Genomic DNA, 18,962 nt, shown 5'->3' with positions numbered 1-18,962 from the left:
CAAAATGCAAACAAAAAAGACAACTCTGATAATATGCACTGTCCTTGAATTTGATTGGTCCACACCCGAGACAGCTTTTCTTAGAGCCAAGTCTCCATTGGTGTTGGACCAGAAGACGCCAAAAGGCGTACGGACCAGAAGACGCCTTTTGGCGTCTTCTGGTCCAACACCAATGGAGACTAGGCTCTAAGAAAAGCTGTCTCGGGTGTGGACCAATCAAATTCAAGGACAGTGCATATTATCAGCGTTGTCTTTTTTGTTTGCATTTTGACTGCTTGTGTTGTGGTTATTGCAAACATGATGCCTTGAATAAAGGTGTCAGTTTTTGTGCCAGTTAAAAGGGTAAAACCTATTCCTATGAATTTACAGGGTGCTTAAAATTTTTTTTAACACTTACATGGGACTGTCGTTTTTAATGGCTAGTGAACGGATAATACACTGTAACGTGATAACAAATGTATGTTAATAGCTTCTAAAAGTCAAAGAGTCTCCACGTGCTCACCATCATTGTCAACGCGTGCCTGGAATTTTATCCAGGTAGCCTCCAGAGCCTGGAGGCAGCACATCATTTCACGTGGTATTGTTGCAAATTCTCGGAAGTGTTAACATTGTTTTGAAGCACCCTGTATTATGAGGTCACGCTCCTTGCACACAAAGTGCTTGCCACAAAGGAACCACAATACGTGATTTGAAGCTTTCGTGATTGCAGGAATCCATATTCTTTGGTTCTTTCGGTAAAGTCACGTAGGTATAAAATAAAATAAATCACGACGTTTCGGGCGCAACACAAGCGTCCGTCATCAGGTGGGAAAGCGTGGTCTGCTGCTGAGGCAGACTGTTTTAAAGGTTTGAAATGCTCATTTCTCACATTAACATCACTCGCTCCGGCCACTTCTTTATGACCCTTGGGCTACATCCATTTCGAACCTTTTAAAACAGTCTGCCTCAGCAGCAGACCATGCTTTCCCACCTGATGACGGACGCTTGTGTTGCGCCCGAAACGTCGTGATTGATTTAATTTTATACCTACGTGACTTTACCGAAAGAACCAAAGAGTATGAAGCACAATACCTCGCTGATCTCGTCAAGGAGCATGAACCACCACGCGAACTCCGGTGGTCATCCTAGCAGCGGCTTTTGGCTAACCATTTAGCAAAGACGGTGACTACATTGCGCGCTTTCAGATGTGCTTCTGCGGCCCGTCTGGAACGCTCTTCTTTCCGTTATTAGGAAACCACTGGAGCTATGCACTCTTAAATCCAGATTGACAACTCATTTCTGTAGAACATATGTTTTAATGTTTAGTTTGTTGTCCTGCCACCGCACCTCCGATTAGCACAATTTGCAACATATTGTGCGAAAGACGTTCAACATACATACGTTAGATTATTGAGTCAAATTGTGGATTGCAGAGAGTGGCAGAGACAGCCCCAGTGCGGGTTACAGTCGAGCTGTGGGGTCACGGTCTGCCTGTGGTGTCACGGTCTGGCTGTGGGGTCACGATCTGACTTTGGGGTCACGGTCTGGCTGTAAGGTCACGGTCATGCTGTGGGGTCACGGTCTGGCTCTGGGGTCACGGTCTGGCTGTGGGGTCACGGTCTGGCTGTAAGGTCACGGTCTGGCTGTGGGGTCACGGTCTGGCTGTGGGGTCACGGTCATGCTGTGGGGTCACGGTCTGGCTGTGGGGTCACGGTCTGGCTGTGAGGTCACGGTCTGGCTGTGGAGTCACGGTCTGGCTGTGGGGTCATGGTCTGGTTGTGAGGTCACGGTCATGCTGTGGGGTCACGGTCTGGCTGTGGGGTCACGGTCATGCTGTGGGGTCACGGTCTGGCTGTGGGGTCACGGTCTGGCTGTGGGGTCACGGTCTGGCTGTGGGGTCACGGTCTGGCTGTGGGGTCACGGTCATGCTGTGGGGTCACGGTCTGGCTGTGGGGTCACGGTCTGGCTGTGGGGTCACGGTCTGGCTGTGGGGTCACGGTCATGCTGTGGGGTCACGGTCTGGCTGTGGGGTCACGGTCATGCTGTGGGGTCACGGTCTGGCTGTGGGGTCACGGTCTGGCTGTGGGGTCACGGTCATGCTGTGGGGTATAGGCTGAGTGACAATTCACCCGCGGTGTCAGCGCTATAATAAAACCGCCACTTCCACGAACGCGTGGATATTTTGGGTGTCGCACGCATTGCCGAAATATCCGTGAGCAAATACCTCTTCAAATGCCAAAAATACCGAACAGAATATCCATGTAAACAACGCCCATTATAACTTAACGTATACGCGAGACGGCATCGACAGAGTTTTGAGAATGAGCATGATCGAGATGTCTCGAATAACAGCTTTTTGAACCACACGTTTGCGCCAATCGCAGGTGTGATAGACATTGTCACGATACACTGGCAACAGATGTAAATGTGCGTTCAAGTGTCCTATTTGCTACAACAACAAAATTGTTTTAAACAGGACCCCCCCCCCCCCCCCCCGCCATATGACTGTGTCCTCTCGTGTGAAATGCAAGCACAGCCGAGCAGCGTGAAACCCCAGGACCGGAACGTCCTCGGTGGCACCCTGGGATACCCGGAGCGGAATCACGACGCGTGTGGAAAGGGCCTTGCGAATGGGAATGAGTGCCAAGAAAAACGAACGAACCCATGTAAAAAAAAAGACGTCAATAAAAGTATTCCTTACGCAACCCATCGCTCCTTCTGGGAGTGAATCATGTCAGCAGGCATTGATTGGTTCAGTCAGTACAAGCAAACTCTGGAATCGGTGGCGAGACACAGTGCCTCATCAGCATATTCAGGCTTTGCTTAACTCGTACTGGTGAAGTGCCAGATGTTACAGGCAAAGGATTGCTCTTCTCGCTTTAATATGCCTGTCGTAGACAAGAGCGTCGTCGGGTGACGAGAAACGCGACTGGACTACCGACGCCAACGCGCCCGAGATGTGAGCGTCTTCTCTCTTCTTGGTCAACGCTACCGCGTGTGGGTCTCTCCTCCACACACGGGCAGAGGATACGGGAGAGAAAGTAAGACCGTCGTTCAACATCACCGTCGTGATGACCGGCACCATCACCACCAAAGGCAAAGTTCACCCGTGTAGCCTTCACAGGCTGTTGGGGCAAGTGCTGATAGCGAGCACCTATGAAGGCCGGCACGCAACACGAGCGGGGTGGGTGGCCAACACCACGCCCGACCGCCTTTGTCTCCCCAGTGGTGATGTTTACACGCCGTACTAGGTACTAATTTTAGGCTGAGTAGACCTAGGGGAGGCCCAAGACCGGTTCAGATAGTCGTCACTGGTGCTGGCCGTGAGCGGGAATCAAACTCGGGTCGCCGGGTTCGTAACGCAGCGTGTTAATAACTGCGCCACCGCCCTCTATCACCACCACCACCAGGACTATCACGATCACAACCACCATCGCCATGATCATCGGCACCACCAATTATGATGATGATGATCATCATCGCCTTCACCGCCATCACCAGCATCGGTACCGTCACCTCCACCGTCTCACGGTTGCCATCACGCGCCGCGTCCACCGCGGCCGTGCCCATCCCCTTTCCATTGGGGGCGCGGCTCCACAGGCCCCTTCTGCACCAAGTCTCCCTCCTCGTTCTCCTCCTCCGCTTGCTCCTCTCCGCCTGTGCACGGGACCCAGAATAGCTCGGCGCGTCCCACGGCACCTGCTCGCCCCGTCCATCACGGGAGCCCCGCTCACAAAGAGGCGCGGCGCTAATTGATCATTAACCACTGAAGGGCACCGCTCGGTGAGGCATCACCGGGACAGGGAGCGTTCCGGTCAACCCAGGAACTCGGGGCAGAAGAGGTGGCCCAGTGTCCCGTGGCTCCCCGTGGTCACCTCATCCACGGCGACCCTCCCAAGCGCAGCGGGCCGCTGGCTATGGCGAAGGTGCCGATGGTGGTGGTGGTGGTGATGGCAGTGATAGCGGTGGTCGAGGAGCTCGTGCAGCTGAGCCGAGCCCAGCAGCTGCCTCTGCCCGACGAGGAGTTTGGCCGGAACGAGAGCGGGGCGAGGAGCTTCGTGGAGGCGCACAGCGCGGCGGCCGAGCTGGTGCTGGAGCGAGGAGTCCTTGCCGCCTGGGGTCACAGCACCAACATGACCGCCGTCAACCTGGAGCGACTGGTACCGCTTCGTCCGCGACTCTCCTGCACGATCTCCCCTGCACGTCCCTGGCCTCTCGCTCTCTGTCGCGTCTCCACGTTTGCCTCTGGTCCATGGGCCCTGCGTCTCCTTGGGTCTCTGAGTCATGCGTTTAGAGCTTAAAGCTTTCGTGACTGCAGTAATACAAAATAATAGGAAACTACGACGTTTCCATCGCAACGCAAGCGGTCGTCTTCAGGAAAAAAAACGACCGCTTGCGTTGCGATCGAAACGTCGTAGTTTTCTGTTATTTTTTATCATTTTATTTGAACCTATCTACGTGACTTTGCCGAAAGACCCAAGAATACGTTTAGAGCTGCTTTAAAATGTCTCACATGATATTCGTCACTTCGTTGAGATATCATTTGTGGCCTGGTCGCTTCTGAAAAATAAGCTAATACAGTGAGGGAAAAAAGTATTTGATCCCCTGCTGATTTTGTACGTTTGCCCACTGACAAAGGAATTATCAGTCTATAATTTTAATGGTAGGTTTATTTGGACAGTGAGAGACCGAATAACAAAAATAAATCCAGAAAAACGCATGTCAAAAATATTATAAGTTGATTTGCATTTTAATGAGGGAAATAAGTATTTGAGCCCTCTGCAAAACATGACTCAGTATTTGGTGGCAAAACCCTTGTTGGCAATCACAGAGCTCAGACGTTTCTTGTAGTTGGCCACCAGGTTTGCACACATCTCAGGAGGGATTTTGTCCCACTCCTCTTTGCAGATCTTCTCCAAGTCATTAAGGTTTCGAGGCTGACGTTTGGCAACTCGAACCTTCAGCTCCGTCCACAGATTATCTATGGGATTAAGGTCTGGAGACTGGCTAGGACACTCCAGGACCTTAATGTGCTTCTTCTTGAGCCACTCCTTTGTTGCCTTGGCTGTGTGTTTGGGTCATTGTCATGCTGGAATACCCATCCACGACCCATTTTCAATGCCCTGGCTGAGGGAAGGAGGTTCTCACCCAAGATTTGACGGTACATGGCCCCGTCCATCGTCCCTTTTATGCGGTGAACTTGTCCTGTCCCCTTAGCAGAAAAACACCCCCAAAGCATAATGTTTCCACCTCCATGTTTGACGGTGGGGATGGTGTTCTTGGGGTCATAGGCAGCATTCCTCATCCTCCAAACACGGCGAGTTGAGTTGATGCCAAAGAGCTCCATTTTGGTCTCATCTGACCACAACACTTTCACCCAGTTGTTTTCTGAATCATTCAGATGTTCATTGGCAAACTTCAGACGGGCATGTATATGTGCTTTCTTGAGCAGGGGGACCTTGCGGGCGCTGCAGGATTTCAATCCTTCACGGCGTAGTGTGTTACCAATTGTTTTCTTGGTGACTATTGTCCCAGCTGCCTTGATATCATTGACAAGATCCTCCCGTGTAGTTCTGGGCTGATTCCTCACCGTTCTCATGATCAGAATCAGAATCAGAAAGGGTTTTATTCGCCATGTAAGTTCACACCGACACGGAATTTACTTTGGCAGGATGGTGCATACATTCAACATATAGGAATCTAAAATCTTAAATAAGTTTTAAACAAGTCTTACTATAATAAGGGTTAAAAGTCTAACACCAAGGGGCTGAAGTATATAAAATTAAATACATATCGAATATAAAATAGCTTTAAGATATAATTTAAAAATAAAAAATACAAATAGGGTAACATAGTTAATATCGGCAAGGTGTCGTTATGTAGATCAAATGTTAAAAACAGTGTTAGCCCTTGGCCTTGTTTAACAGGCCAGCAGCAGATGGGAAGAAACTGTTTTTATGACGTGAGGTTTTGGTCCTGATGGACCGAAGCCTTCTGCCGGAGGGGAGTAGCTGAAACAGAGAGTGTCCAGGGTGGGAGAAATCGGCCATAATCTTCCTCGCTCGCCTCATGGACCTTGTCGTGTGCAGGTCCTCGAGGGTTGGTAGATTGCAGGCAATCACCTTCTCAGCAGTGTGGATGATACGCTGCAGTCTGCTCTTGTCCTTGGCAGTGGCAGCAGCGTACCAGACGGTTATGGAGGAGGTGAGGATGGATTCAATGATCGCTGTATAGAATTGCACCATCATTGTCTTTGGCAGGTTGAATTTCTTCAGCTGCCGTAGAAAGTACATCCTCTGTTGAGCTTTCTTGGTGAGGGAGCTGATGTTCAATTCCCACTTGAGGTCCCGGGAGAGAATAGTGCCCAGGAAGCGGAAGGACTCTACAATTTTTACTGGGGAGTCTAACAGGGTGATGGGGGTGAGTGGTGCTGTATTCTTCCTGAAGTCCACAACCATCTCAACTGTCTTTAGAGCATTTAGCTCTAAGTTGTTCTGGCTACACCAGGTCACCAGATTGTCAGCTTCCCACCTATAGTCAGACTCATCCCCACCAGAGATCAGCCCAATGAGGGTGGTGTCATCCGCAAACTTCAATAGTTTGACGGACAGATGATTGGAGGTGCAGCTGTTGGTATACAGGGAGAAGAGCAGAGGGGAAAGGACGCAGCCCTGAGGAGTTCCGGTGCTGATGGACCTGGAGCCAGAGACTTGTGTTCCCAGCTTAACGCACTGCTTCCTGTCAGACAGGAAGTCTGTGATCCATTTACAGGTGGTGTATGGCACGTTCAGCTGGAAGAGCTTGTCCTGAAGCAGGGCAGGGATGATGGTGTTGAAGGCAGAGCTGAAGTCCACAAACAGGATCCTGGCGTAGGATGCTGGGGCGTCCAGATGCTGTAGGGTGAAGTGGAGGGCCATGTTAACTGCATCGTCCACAGACCTGTTGGCTCTGTAGGCAAACTGAAGGGGGTCCAGGAGAGGGTCTGTGATGGCTTTGAGGTGTGCCAGGACCAGGCGCTCAAAAGACTTCATTACCACAGATGTAAGGGCGACCGGTCTGTAATCATTTAGTCCTGTTGGCCTTAGCTTTTTGGGCACAGGGATGATGGTGGAGGACTTGAGACAGGCTGGTACATGGCATGTCTCCAGGGAGGTGTTAAAGATGTTGGTGAACACCGGAGACAGCTGGTCAGCACAGTGCCTGAGGGTGGCTGGAGAGACAGAGTCCGGCCCGGCTGCTTTGCGTGGATTCTGCCTCTTGAAAAGTCTATTAACTTCTCCCTCCTGAAAGGAGATAGTCGTCTCTGTAGTATTGGTGGGGGATGGGGCCTCTTGGGTTGGAAGGGGTGGTTCAGGACAGTCCAATTGTCTTTCAAATCTACAGTAGAACTCGTTCAGGTCGTTGGCTAGGCGGGAGTCGTTAGTGGTGTGGTGGGCTCTGGGTTTGTAGTTGGTGATCTGCCTGAGCCCTCTCCAGACAGAAGCAGCGTCGTTTGTAGAGAACTGGTGTTTTAGTCTCTCTGAGTACAGTCGTTTAGCCTCTCTCACCGCTTTGCTAAACCTGTTCTTCGACTCCTTGAATCTGTCTCTATCTCCACTCCTAAACGCTTCCTCCTTCTCCAACCTCAACCTTCTGAGCTTTGCTGAGAACCAGGGCTTATTGTTGTTAAAGTTCACCCTGGTACGTGTTGGGATACAGCAGTCCTCACAGAAGCTGATGTAGGACGTCACAGCCTCTGTGAGTTCATCCAGACTATTGGTAGCAGTCGTGAACATATCCCAGTCAGTACAGTCTAAGCACGCCCGCAAATCTTCCACAGCCTCACTGGTCCACTGTTTAGATGTCCTCACAGCAGGTTTACAGAGTTTTAGTTTCTGCCTGTATGCAGGAATCAGGTGGACCATGGCATGGTCAGAGTGTCCTAGTGCTGCTCGGGGGACGGCGTGGTAGGCTCTACTGACTGTAGTGTAACAGTGATCCAGAGTGTTCCCTTCTCTGGTTGGGCATTTAATGAATTGTATGTATTTGGGGAGTTCGTGGCTGAGATTACCTTTGTTAAAGTCGCCAAGTACGATAACCAACGAATCTGGATTTGCTCGCTCCACACTCAGAATCTGATCGGCGAGCATGCGTTGGGCCTCTTTAACCTGAGGACAAGGCGGCAAATAAACTCCGACCAAAATGAGCGACGCGAACTCACGAGGCGAGTAAAACGGTTTACAGGTTATAAAAATTGATTCAAGGAGTGGAGAACAATGTTGCAGAATCACTGTGACATCTACACACCAGCCACTGTTAATGTAAAAACAAATACCACCGCCTTTCGTCTTGCCGGAGAGTGCTATGTCACGATCCGATCTTACAAGATGGAATCCTGCTAGTTGTAGCGAAGTGTCCGGAATCAAATCACACAGCCATGTTTCCGTGAAGCACAATGCAGAAGCTGAAAGAAAGTCTTTGTTTTTTACCATCAGTAGCTGAAGTTCATCCATTTTGTTGCACAGTGAACGTACGTTGGAGAGGAAAAAGCTCGGAAGCACTGTTCGGATCCCGCGTCTGCGTAGCCGTACTAGAGCCCCCGACCGTTTACCCCTTGGGCGGCGTTTCGTCGCTTGAGCAAAGCCTAGCGCGGCATTGACTAAAATGCCTACTAATTCTGCCGCTGGAAGCATTGCAACTCCACGAAGTGAGATCTTGCATGGAGCCCCAGGCCGAGGGAGATTGACAGTTCTTTTGTGTTTCATCCATTTGCGAATAATCGCACCAACTGTTGTCACCTTCTCACCAAGCTGCTTGGCAATGGTCTTGTAGCCCATTCCAGCCTTGTGTAGGTCTACAATTTTGTCCCTGACATCCTTGGAGAGCTCTTTGGTCTTGACCATGGTGGAGAGTTTGGTATCTGATTGATTGCTTCTGTGGACAGGTGTCTTATACAGGCAACAAGCTGAGATTAGGAGCACTCCTTTTAAGATTGTACTCCTAATCTCAGCTCGTTACCTGTATAAAAGACACCTGGGAGCCAGAAATCGTTTGAGAGGGGGTCAAATACTTATTTCCCTCATTAAAATGCAAATCAATTTATAAAATTTTTGACATGCATTTTTCTGGATTTTGTTGTTATCCTGTCACTCACTGTTCAAATAAACCTACCATTAAAATTATAGACTGATCATTTGTCAGTGGGCAAACGTACAAAATCAGCAAGGGATCAAATACTTTTTTCCCTCACTGTAGCTCAGTGGGGTTCACCTGGTAAAACATATATCTTTGTGATTTCTTAACTTTTCTATACTTTGCATTCTGATCGTTTATTGTATTGTTTGTTGTTGTAACTTTCTGATCCGTCGCTACTGGACATCTGCAAAAAAAGACCTTTATAGCTCATCGGATTCCTCCAGTATAAATAAATATTCAGATTCTGAGTCTCCGTGTCCCTGAGTTCCTCGTCTTCCCCGGATCCCCTCGTCTCCCCCGAGTTCCTTGAGTCCCTTGTATAGTAAATGAAGTGTACAAATAACAAGTTATCGTGCGTTCTGCATTAAAGCGAAGAGTTAAGCATATTTTAAAAATGATGACCCACGTCAAACTTGGCGCTTATGTTTCTCATTAACTTGCAACGGACAAACAATGTACAATTAGGCGTGCATTGATGGTACAACGTGCAATGACGTAAATAATATACAATATTCAATTAGCGTTCAATGTATATTATAGGTCACGTTCCTTATAATATATGAATGGAGAATGTGATGTGGCCTGCCTTGTGTGTCATCATCATCATCGTCAGCCATAATCATTCCACAGTTGGATGACGGCCTCCCCACATCGTAAGAATGCCTTTCGGCTCTACTCTGTCACAATCCGTACCCTGCATGTAAACTGAGATTGCTCAACATACACGGTGTGTTTACGTACGTTGAACTTCTATCGCAACGTACGTGGCCAACCATGCTAATCGGAGGTGTGGGGGCAGGGCGGTAGTCCGCTTGGGCGCATTCCCTCCTTTGGCTGACATTCCATCACCAGTCTCTTTCGTCAACCAAGGAGGGATGCGCCCTGCAGGGCACATCGCTGGACGAGACACACAACAATGTTTCAATTCCAATGAGCACCGAATTACCCTTGCTGGTGACAGTCCCAGAGACCCAACGCTACAAGCGGGCACCAACAAACGGCACCATTGAAGATGATTAATGTCCGAATTTAAAACGACGCGTCAAATTTGCGCACGACGCATAATTAGCGTGCGATGTTCAATCATCGCTCAGGTGACATCGGTCTGGATCGTTTGTGTAACCATACGTCAGGGGCGGGTGATCTGCGTCTGCACGGCTTGGAGAGATTTACGTCCGTATAACTTGGGGCTTCTCTCGCGGGAAGCGCCGCCCATTAAAATGATCGATCGCCACCAGGTGGAGGCCAGGCTGAAGATGCAGGAGTTCACCGAAGCTTGGGGCGAGAAGACCAAGTACCTGTACGACGACATCAGGGACGGCTTCCCCGATGACCTCAGGCGCTTACTCAGGGAGATGAGGATCATGGGCAGCGCCAACCTCCACCCCGCGGCCAGAGAGGAGGTCACTCTGCACAGCACCCGAGTGGCCGCGTGTCACCGTGTGTCTCCACGCTGCATGCTGCTCCTGTGTGTCCCTAGGCCGCACCCCCCCCCAAACCCCCTCGTAACCACCGCTGGCGTTGTTCCTTCGGCATATTCGCAAGATATGGCAATCACTCATTGTCCCTTTTTTCAATCCATTCATCATAATTTACTGTCATCAATTTTGGCTTTCACCGAATTCACGCAGCACAGATTTGCCCCATTGCTTCATCTAATCTATTTTATTCACCTCATCTTCACCATTACATTCATATGTACCGTTCTTAATTCTCTGGAAAGCGCCTGGGGTTCAGGTGGTATATAAATGACGTTAAGATAAGGTTAAATTATTGTTTAATTCACCGTGCATGAGTGAAATCGTCCGGCGACGAGAATCTGTTTATTCGCAAATTTGTGAAAATATTCCGCAAAATTTTAAAAATGTGGTCCAACGGCAACGAATGTGGATTTCTACTCAATTGAGATTGCACTGAGCAATAATCGCCCCCTACTGGCACACGAATGCCCCGCTTGCGGGCCAGGTGCTGCGTCGCCTTAACGTCAAACAGGGACGGCTGTCAAGCGGGCATGCCCTTTCGAATGTGTTGAGATGTCAGGCAAGCCACTTAGTCAGCGTGTCAAGCGCTCAGAGATGCCCCGGAGTGGAGGGCGTCTCGATAACAAACAAACACAATACATTCTCACCGCTCTCGTCGCCGTTTGTCGTGCAGCTGAACCGGGTCATTCTGCAGATGCAGACGACGTACAGCACAGGGGCAGTGTGCAAACCGGGCCACAGCTCAGGGCCTGACTGCTTCCCCTTGGAGCCAGGTGAAGCACCACCACCACCAGTAGCAGCAGCCCTTTATTCAGCTGCAACAGCCCGGAATGCTGTTCCGGGAATGATGACAGCAAGCCACTGTGATCTCGCCTTATTTTGTCCTCGTGATAAATGTTTTGTCCTTGTAGGGTTACAGGAATGTCGGGTACAATGATTTATGATGATTATGATGGATGGGTCTTGCTTTTCCTCGAGTGGTGGTGCCTTACGCCAAAAAAACACAATTCCTAGCCAAACCCCAGCAGCATTCCGGAAAATAACGAGTGAGAAAATTGGCACTGAGAACTGGTGCTACCGCTGGCCAACACACAGCCCTGTGTGAACAACCAGCAGCTGGGTTTTCAAACCCACTGCTCCGTCATCCTCTTCATCACCGTTCATGTACGGCCCCTTTTGTCAATCCCCTGCTGGACGAGGTCCTCACCACACCATGCGGGTCAAGGGGTTTTTTTGACCATACTTCCCCACGACGGGCACTGCCCTCTGCGCTGCCCTCTGCTGACAACATGAGCCCTATTTATTTACGCGTGATGGTCGCCCATACAAGAACTGTGCAGACTCAGCCCTGATTGTCTTCTGGAATAAAACGAGGTTCGGCTCATTTTGGATCATCTGTATGCATGTATGCTGAACTTCTTTTGCACCGTTCGTCGCCAACCGTGCTAATTGGAGATGCAGGGAAGGACAACAAACTAAAAACAAAAGCAGTTCTAAAAAAATGAGTTTTCAATCTAGATTTAAAAGTGCATAGCTCCAGTGGCTTCCTAATATAGGAAGGAAGAGCGTTCCAGACGGCCGCAGATGCGCGTCTGAAAGCGCGCGATGCAGTGACCATCTTTGTTCCATGGCTAGCCAAGAATTCTGAATGCCCATTGTTTTGGCTGACATTGTCATCTGCGGCTAAGAGCGAGGCTATGCCCATTCCTGGCGCCTCAGAGAGGGCTTCCGATCTAGAAAAGAGGGCCTCCGATCTAGAAGATTGTGCGTCTTCTTACGGGTAGCGAAAGCATCTCAGGCCCGCTGGCATGGCGGTTTCAAAACGGCTAGAGGGAATATCCAATGAGGCGCACACTGTCGCAATTCCACCCATGATGGTTGTCAGCTGCACTGTGCCTGCGCATTAACCAAATGACATTTGGCCCGTTAATAATGCTGATTATGGTGCGGTAATTATTGCAATTTTCGTGAGCACATTTTTTTCGTGGCATGGAAACCAAAGGATAATGAGCGCAATGATGTCGAACAGCAGGCAGCCCCGGTTTATGGAATGGTGCACCCAGCCTTAGCCCAGGAGACTATGCATGCCAGTCGTGCACTGAGAACATATTTGACTGGAAGCCACAATTGTTACATTAAATGGATTTTACACTGTAGTGAAATTTGGGCCAGGGGCCACAAACAACCTTTTTTTATATATATCTTGTTTCTGGCAAAGGAGGTCTCATAATGTTAATGCTCACCCCGAGCCCTCAATACTCTGATAGTGCGCTGTTTTTGAGTTGTACGCCTTTTGGCGTCTTCTGGTCCAACACCAATGGAGACTAGGCTCTAAGAAAAGCTGTCTCGGGTGTGGACCAATCAAATTCAAGGACAGTGCATATTATTATCAGAGTTGTCTTTTTTGTTTGCATTTTGACTGCTTGTGTTGTGGTCATTGCAAACATGATGCCTTGAATAAAGGTGTCAGTTTTTGTGCCAGTTAAAAGGGTAAAACCTATTCCTAAACCTTTTTTTATTTTGAAATATCCGTACATTGCCTCTACAGATTCAAATCATGCTACCGTCAATTTGCTTGCCATCCAGTCAAGTAAAATAAGTCACAAATCTGTGGAAAAACAAAACGAAAGGAAGTGTGTGGTTAGTGCGAACTTGATTATTTGCTAAAAGGGTTTATTTGGTGTTTGAACAACTTAACACCTGTTTTATTTCCAGAAAGGGTAACACCTCTTCTTATTTTTGATACATTGATGCTGCCAAAAAAGGTCCCATGAAGTTTTCATTATCGTCAATATTGTGCTTTATAAAATAAAATAAAAAACGTATTCAGAAGTGCAGCGTGACAACGACCAAAGGCAAGATAATTAAACCGTTCTAATTGTGGTGTCCTCGATTGAGGGAATATGGAATCGAATTCAAACGAGACCATGAGCCAAAGAAGATGTTGGAAAGTTGACCACGGTATTTAAACAAAAAAAGACAAAATACTATCCACAGCAGTTCCAGTGCGAGTGCTTGCCGCAATGTTCATTTTTTTACTTAAAACGTACATTCTCATTCTTGGTTCTTTCGGTAAAGTCACGTAGAAGGGAAACAATAAAATAAAAAAAACATAAAACAATAAAATTCTCACGACGTTTCGACTGTAGCACAAGCAATCATCATCAGGTGTGAAAACCACAACAAGAAAATTTGAAAAAAAGTGGCGTTTTTTTACGTTAGCACCACAGATAGCGATTTCACAGTTTGTTCAGATGGACGAGTCCATCTATGTTCAGAAAAGAGGAGGGGGGAGACGAAAAATAATGGATGCGGTCTGAAAGCCACCTTAAGCGTGATCAACCAATTAAGACCCGAAATGATTTATCAAATCCTTCCAATGATTGCTAAGCCAGAATTAATCTTCTCGGTTGAAATTGTCTCTGTGTTTGTATATGTGGATAGCCTCATGAACGAATCTCTCATGGTAGCCAGATGGCTTGCAAAGAACCTCTGTTTTGGAGAAGTCAATGTCATGTGAACCTACTGAATTATAACAGTGATCTGCCACGGCCGAGGTGTTGGTCCTACTCGTCCATCTGAACAAACTGTCAAATCGCTATCCGTGGTGCTAACGTTAAAAAACGCCACTTTTTTTCAAAATTTCTTGTTGTGGTTTTCACACCTGATGATGATTGCTTGTGTTGCAGTCGAAACGTCGTGATAATTTTATTTTTATATTTTTACTTCTTGCATCTTGTCCTGGTGATGCTTATTCTAGTTTCAAGCGAAACGCCGTCGTGTCTGTTTGCTGAATTGGGTCATGAGGATTCTTCTTCAACTTTACCGGTGGTCCGAAATAATAACTGGCGTGTAAACGCCTATACACGTGGCAATGACATTTGATTGGCTGTTGGGTGGTTGAGGGTTTCTTAACGACACACAATTGCTCAGATAATTAGTGCGGCCCAGCTCTATTATGAATCGCACATTAATCAATGTAAAGCCCTAGTGGGCTGAGTTTTTGTCGAATAACCCAACCAATAATAGGTGATGCATTTTCTTAGATTAACATGATCCATTGTAACTTATATGATGACAATAACCCCCCTGTGGTTTTCGCACCTGATAGACCCACAGTGATGACTTCACATTTACCCCCCTCTATTGAAGACCGAAGCAGGAGGAGTTTCTTCACAACTCTGCCTGTCGCCCGATGAGGCTGATTTTGTTATCATCAGCGAAACATCGTACTCGAATTGTACTTGTTGTGGGTGTACTCTCCAACACACCGATGTGTTGCAAAGTACTCACTAATTGGCACCGAGTCTCCACTCATTTTCGCTGGAGGGTTCTTGCCAAGGTTTTTTTTCACAGTAGGGGGCGATGTTGCATGTTTTGTTAACGTGACAAACCTTACTAAGTGACTGTATCGGATAGGTGGCGACTTTCATGACATGTATACAGGTACTCCTCTACTTACGAATGAGTTAGGTTCCAGAGGGCTGTTCGTAAGTCGATTCCAAACATGTTGTACGGCATGTACACTAAACACGGGGAATGGCTTTAAAAGTTGTATAATCTCCTGTAGATGTAGATGCCACTGGTTATTCATGTTCTGCAGATGTAGATGCCACCACCGCCATCTGAACTTACGGCTCGCAACCCGAACAGGCAACTTGACATACGGACAGGTTTGTCCGTATCTCTGAAAGTTCGTAAGTCAAATGTTCATAAGTAGAGGTGTCCCTGCATTTACGCGATCTAACCCAACGGAAAAAAAAAAAAACCCTTTATCACGGACGATATTGGTCGCGAAAGCCTCCCACTACTCCGCGTTAAACTGAGGTCACGCCGTCTGCGGTGGCCGCTCAGAACTAGACCACATCATGGCCACGTCCCGAAGCTACACACAGCTGCTCTACTACTGGGAGGGGTGGCGCACCGACGTGGGACGCCCCCTCCGTGCTCCGTACGCGCACTTCGTCCAGCTCAGCAACGAGGCGTCGCGCGCCGACGGTACGGTGCCCCCCTCCCCGCCCCCCTACGGTGCCGTGTCCCCCCGGCCCCCTTCGGAGGTGACCTGCGCAGCTTCGCCGCTCGATCATTCTAAGCTCGTCCTTCCCTTCCCTCTCGTCATCCTCCTTCCTGCCTTCCTCTCCCCCAGCACTCAAATCCCATCCCCTTTCCCCGTAAGCCAGTAACTGATGTGCCGTTGTTAATTCTTGTAAAGCGCTTTGACAAAAGCGCTCTATAAAATCCTCGATAAGATAATGCTGGCCTCGAGCCACTTGTGGCTCAGGGCACGCAGTAGGGGAATAAGACACCCAATGCGATCGCAATAGAGCTCGTATTTGTATGGTGGCGAGATGTTAACCGCCTCGCCTGGTATACATGAGGTCGTGGGTCAGATCCTGGCCGTAACGCCTTTATACTTGGGAGTTTGCATATTCTGCTTGTGGTCGCATGGATTTTCGTCCGGGTTTTTCTCCTCCACATTTATAAACACGCGTTTTAGAGTTTTTGACTGTTTTACAGTTGCAGGTGATAAGCCACTTCTCGTTGAGTTTTCGTTTGCGGCCAGGTCGCTTCTGAAAAAGAGCTACGTAGCTCGGTGTGACTTACCTGGTAAAATAAAAAAAATATATGCTTCAGTTTAGTTTTAGCTTATACCCAATGCAATTAGATTTGCATGAATGGGTAAGAATGCCTCCAGGGTGTATCTTTTTAAATCCCTTAAATGCAGAAGGCAGTGGAGATGCATCAAGCAGTGTTTCAGTTCTGGGCAGCGCAGGAATACCTCCGTGCAGAGACGCACTTGGCGAGGGTACATTTATGTTTTCCCGCTGTTATTCGAGCGCGCACGCATTCAGCCTGCATTTGCAATAGCGAACGAGCGATCTGGGTGGGAATCGGCCAAACTGGCTTTTGTAATAATAAAATATCCTCCAAATGTGTGTTTATCTTGATCGACGGGTCCGTTTTAAAACTGGATGTTACTCCTCCCTCACCGTGAACATTGCCCTCAATCTCCACACCTGGAGCCCATGGTGGAGCGTGCTGAGTGGCTGTGGGTGCGGGATTTAAGCAAATCTAGAACGCTTTCCCGTGAATGATGACGAAACTCATTTGACGGAAGAGTGAGCGCAGGCTGGAGGCGCCCTGTACACCCAAAAGGTGATTTCTACATAGCAAGTGGCACGATTTGTGACCGTTATATCGGTCCTCCCATCGTGTCTGGCATTCTTATTTCAGGAGTGTTCTACCAACTTTGCGCGGTAGAGGGGCGAATTTGCTGCCATGAATGATCCCCGTTGAGTAATTTCCAGGTCACATTTCAGCATCGGGATGTGTGGCCGTTACCAGTTTTACACCGCGCTCATTTAGTTTTGCACGTCAGGTGACATCGCTGGACTGCGTGTCCATACCGCACACAGCCTTGTGTTAAGTCCACCAACTCAAAAGTAAAAAAAAAAACAGCGTGGCCTTATTATTTTAGACAGCAGCAGGAGCAGCAGGTCAATGAGTACTCCGGTTTCATCCTTGTTAGGATTCATCAGCACGGTTGTAGCCATTATCGCCTCTTGTCACCCTGGACCTCGCGGGGCTTTACGTGGTCACTGTTGGGTGGGTAGGGGTTGACAGACTGTCTCTGCGGTACGCGCCATTTGCAGGCTTCGCGGACACGGGCGAGTTCTGGCGCTCCGTCTACGAGACGGAGACGTTCCGGGCGGACCTGGAGCGCCTCTACGACGAGCTGCGGCCCCTCTACCTGCACATGCACGCCTACGTGCGGCGCAGGCTGCACCGGCGCTACGGGGAGCGGCTCGTCAATCTGCGCGGCCCCATTCCCGCGCACCTGCTCGGTGGGTTTGCTCCGCGGCTCCGTGGAGCGCCACGGTGGCGAGGAGATGTTAGCTACCTCGCCTGGTACGCAGGAGGTCGTGGGTTCGATGTCGACCCTGACGCCTGCTGCTGCTGCTGTATATTTGGAGTTTGGCGTGTCTCTCTCTCTCTCCCCGTGGTCGCGTGGATTTTCCTCCGCGTCCTCCGGTGTGTGCGACGCGTGAAACCGCAGCGGCTTCACGAGCCCTCTCCCTCTCGAACCCCCTGTTGACCCCTTTCTCACCCGCCCCCCCCCCACCATTGCCCCAGGTGACATGTGGGCCCAGCAGTGGCAGGGCATTTACGACTTGGTGGTGCCCTACCCCGGCAAGACCAGCGTGGACGTCACCAGCGCCATGGTGGAGCAGGTAGAGCGTTGCCCTTTCTCTCTCCCGGCAGAGACCCTGCTCAGCCGAATTCCAGGACACCGTTGCTTTTTGATGTACAGTCAGTTCTCCTATAAAGCGGTGGTAGTTGCGCTCCCGAAGAACGTTATGGGAAACATCGCGTTAGAATAAATAATATACAATATAGGGGTGAGGCACAGTCTGCGATGACACGTGTGATGCGTCCGCAGGCTGAACAAAGACCGAGGCGCGTGGGTAGCATCTAGAAGCATCCAGCAGCATCCCAGTGCCTTGTGCGATGCTACGCCGAGGCAGCCGTACAACCGCTTATTCCTACGCGCGCTGTGACGTAGTTCTGTTCACTCAATCGCGTTATATCCAATTCGCGTTATGAAAACATCGTGGCGTTATAGGAGAACAGACTCTATATATGTCGAGCCCATTGTCACAATGTACTGCTGAATGAAGGCCCTTCCATGCTGTGTGGGTTTTGGGCGTTATATGACCATGCTCCACCACGTTGGTCAGCGCAGGCTGACGAAGGCGGAGATCATAGATGCTGGAGCATAGTACAGTACAATAATGGTTTATGCTGCACTGACCTCTGCTGACAGCGTATATCCCAATAACGGCTGTTTCCTGCATGGTGGTCACCCATCTAAGTCCTGTCCAGGCTCATCATTTGCTTAGCTTCCTCGTGTGATTTTATCATAAGGTTTATTCTTTCGTCTTCATTTATTTTTCTACCATGTAAGGCCCACCGAGCTACGTAGCTCTTTTTCGGAAGTGACCTGGCCACAAATCATAGCTCAGCGAAGTGGCTTATCATCACGTGGAAATGTATAGGAGCCAAATAGTCTAAACGCGTGATGTTGATTCTAAATGTGGTGGGAAAACCCGGAGGACCCGGAGAAAAATCCAGAGAGAGAGACAACACGCAAACTCCAAATATACAGGCATCAGGGTTGGGATCGAACCCACGACCTCATGCATACCAGGCCAGGTAGTTGACATCTCGCCACCGTGGCGCTCCACATGATGGGGTGGTGGTGCTAGGAGGGAGGGGGTGGAGTCTTAAGATTGTACGAGCCACCCATCTCCACGCCGTTGCTTACGA

The 18,962-nt window shown here is 49.2% G+C and overlaps 1 protein-coding gene across 1 annotated transcript in view; it reads left to right on the top strand.

The window, feature by feature from the left end:
- Positions 1 to 3,312: 3,312 nt before the first annotated feature.
- The window catches only part of LOC116948568 (angiotensin-converting enzyme-like), a 42,387-nt gene continuing 26,737 nt past the window's right edge, over positions 3,313 to 18,962 (top strand). The window contains exons 1-6 of the mRNA XM_076071606.1: positions 3,313 to 4,139; positions 10,392 to 10,556; positions 11,308 to 11,407; positions 15,489 to 15,632; positions 17,288 to 17,479; positions 17,769 to 17,866. Of these exons, the coding sequence (XP_075927721.1) occupies positions 3,897 to 4,139; positions 10,392 to 10,556; positions 11,308 to 11,407; positions 15,489 to 15,632; positions 17,288 to 17,479; positions 17,769 to 17,866 (942 nt within the window). The 5' untranslated portion in view covers positions 3,313 to 3,896. The remainder of the gene's footprint in view (positions 4,140 to 10,391; positions 10,557 to 11,307; positions 11,408 to 15,488; positions 15,633 to 17,287; positions 17,480 to 17,768; positions 17,867 to 18,962) is intronic.

Source organism: Petromyzon marinus, chromosome 34 (assembly GCF_048934315.1).
Source record: "Petromyzon marinus isolate PM22_M1 ecotype Great Lakes invasive population chromosome 34, UKy_Petmar_22M1.pri1.0, whole genome shotgun sequence".
Lineage (NCBI taxonomy): Eukaryota > Metazoa > Chordata > Hyperoartia > Petromyzontiformes > Petromyzontidae > Petromyzon > Petromyzon marinus.
The sequence above is the reverse complement of the archived record's forward strand: the minus strand, read 5'-3'. Positions and strand labels throughout refer to the sequence as shown.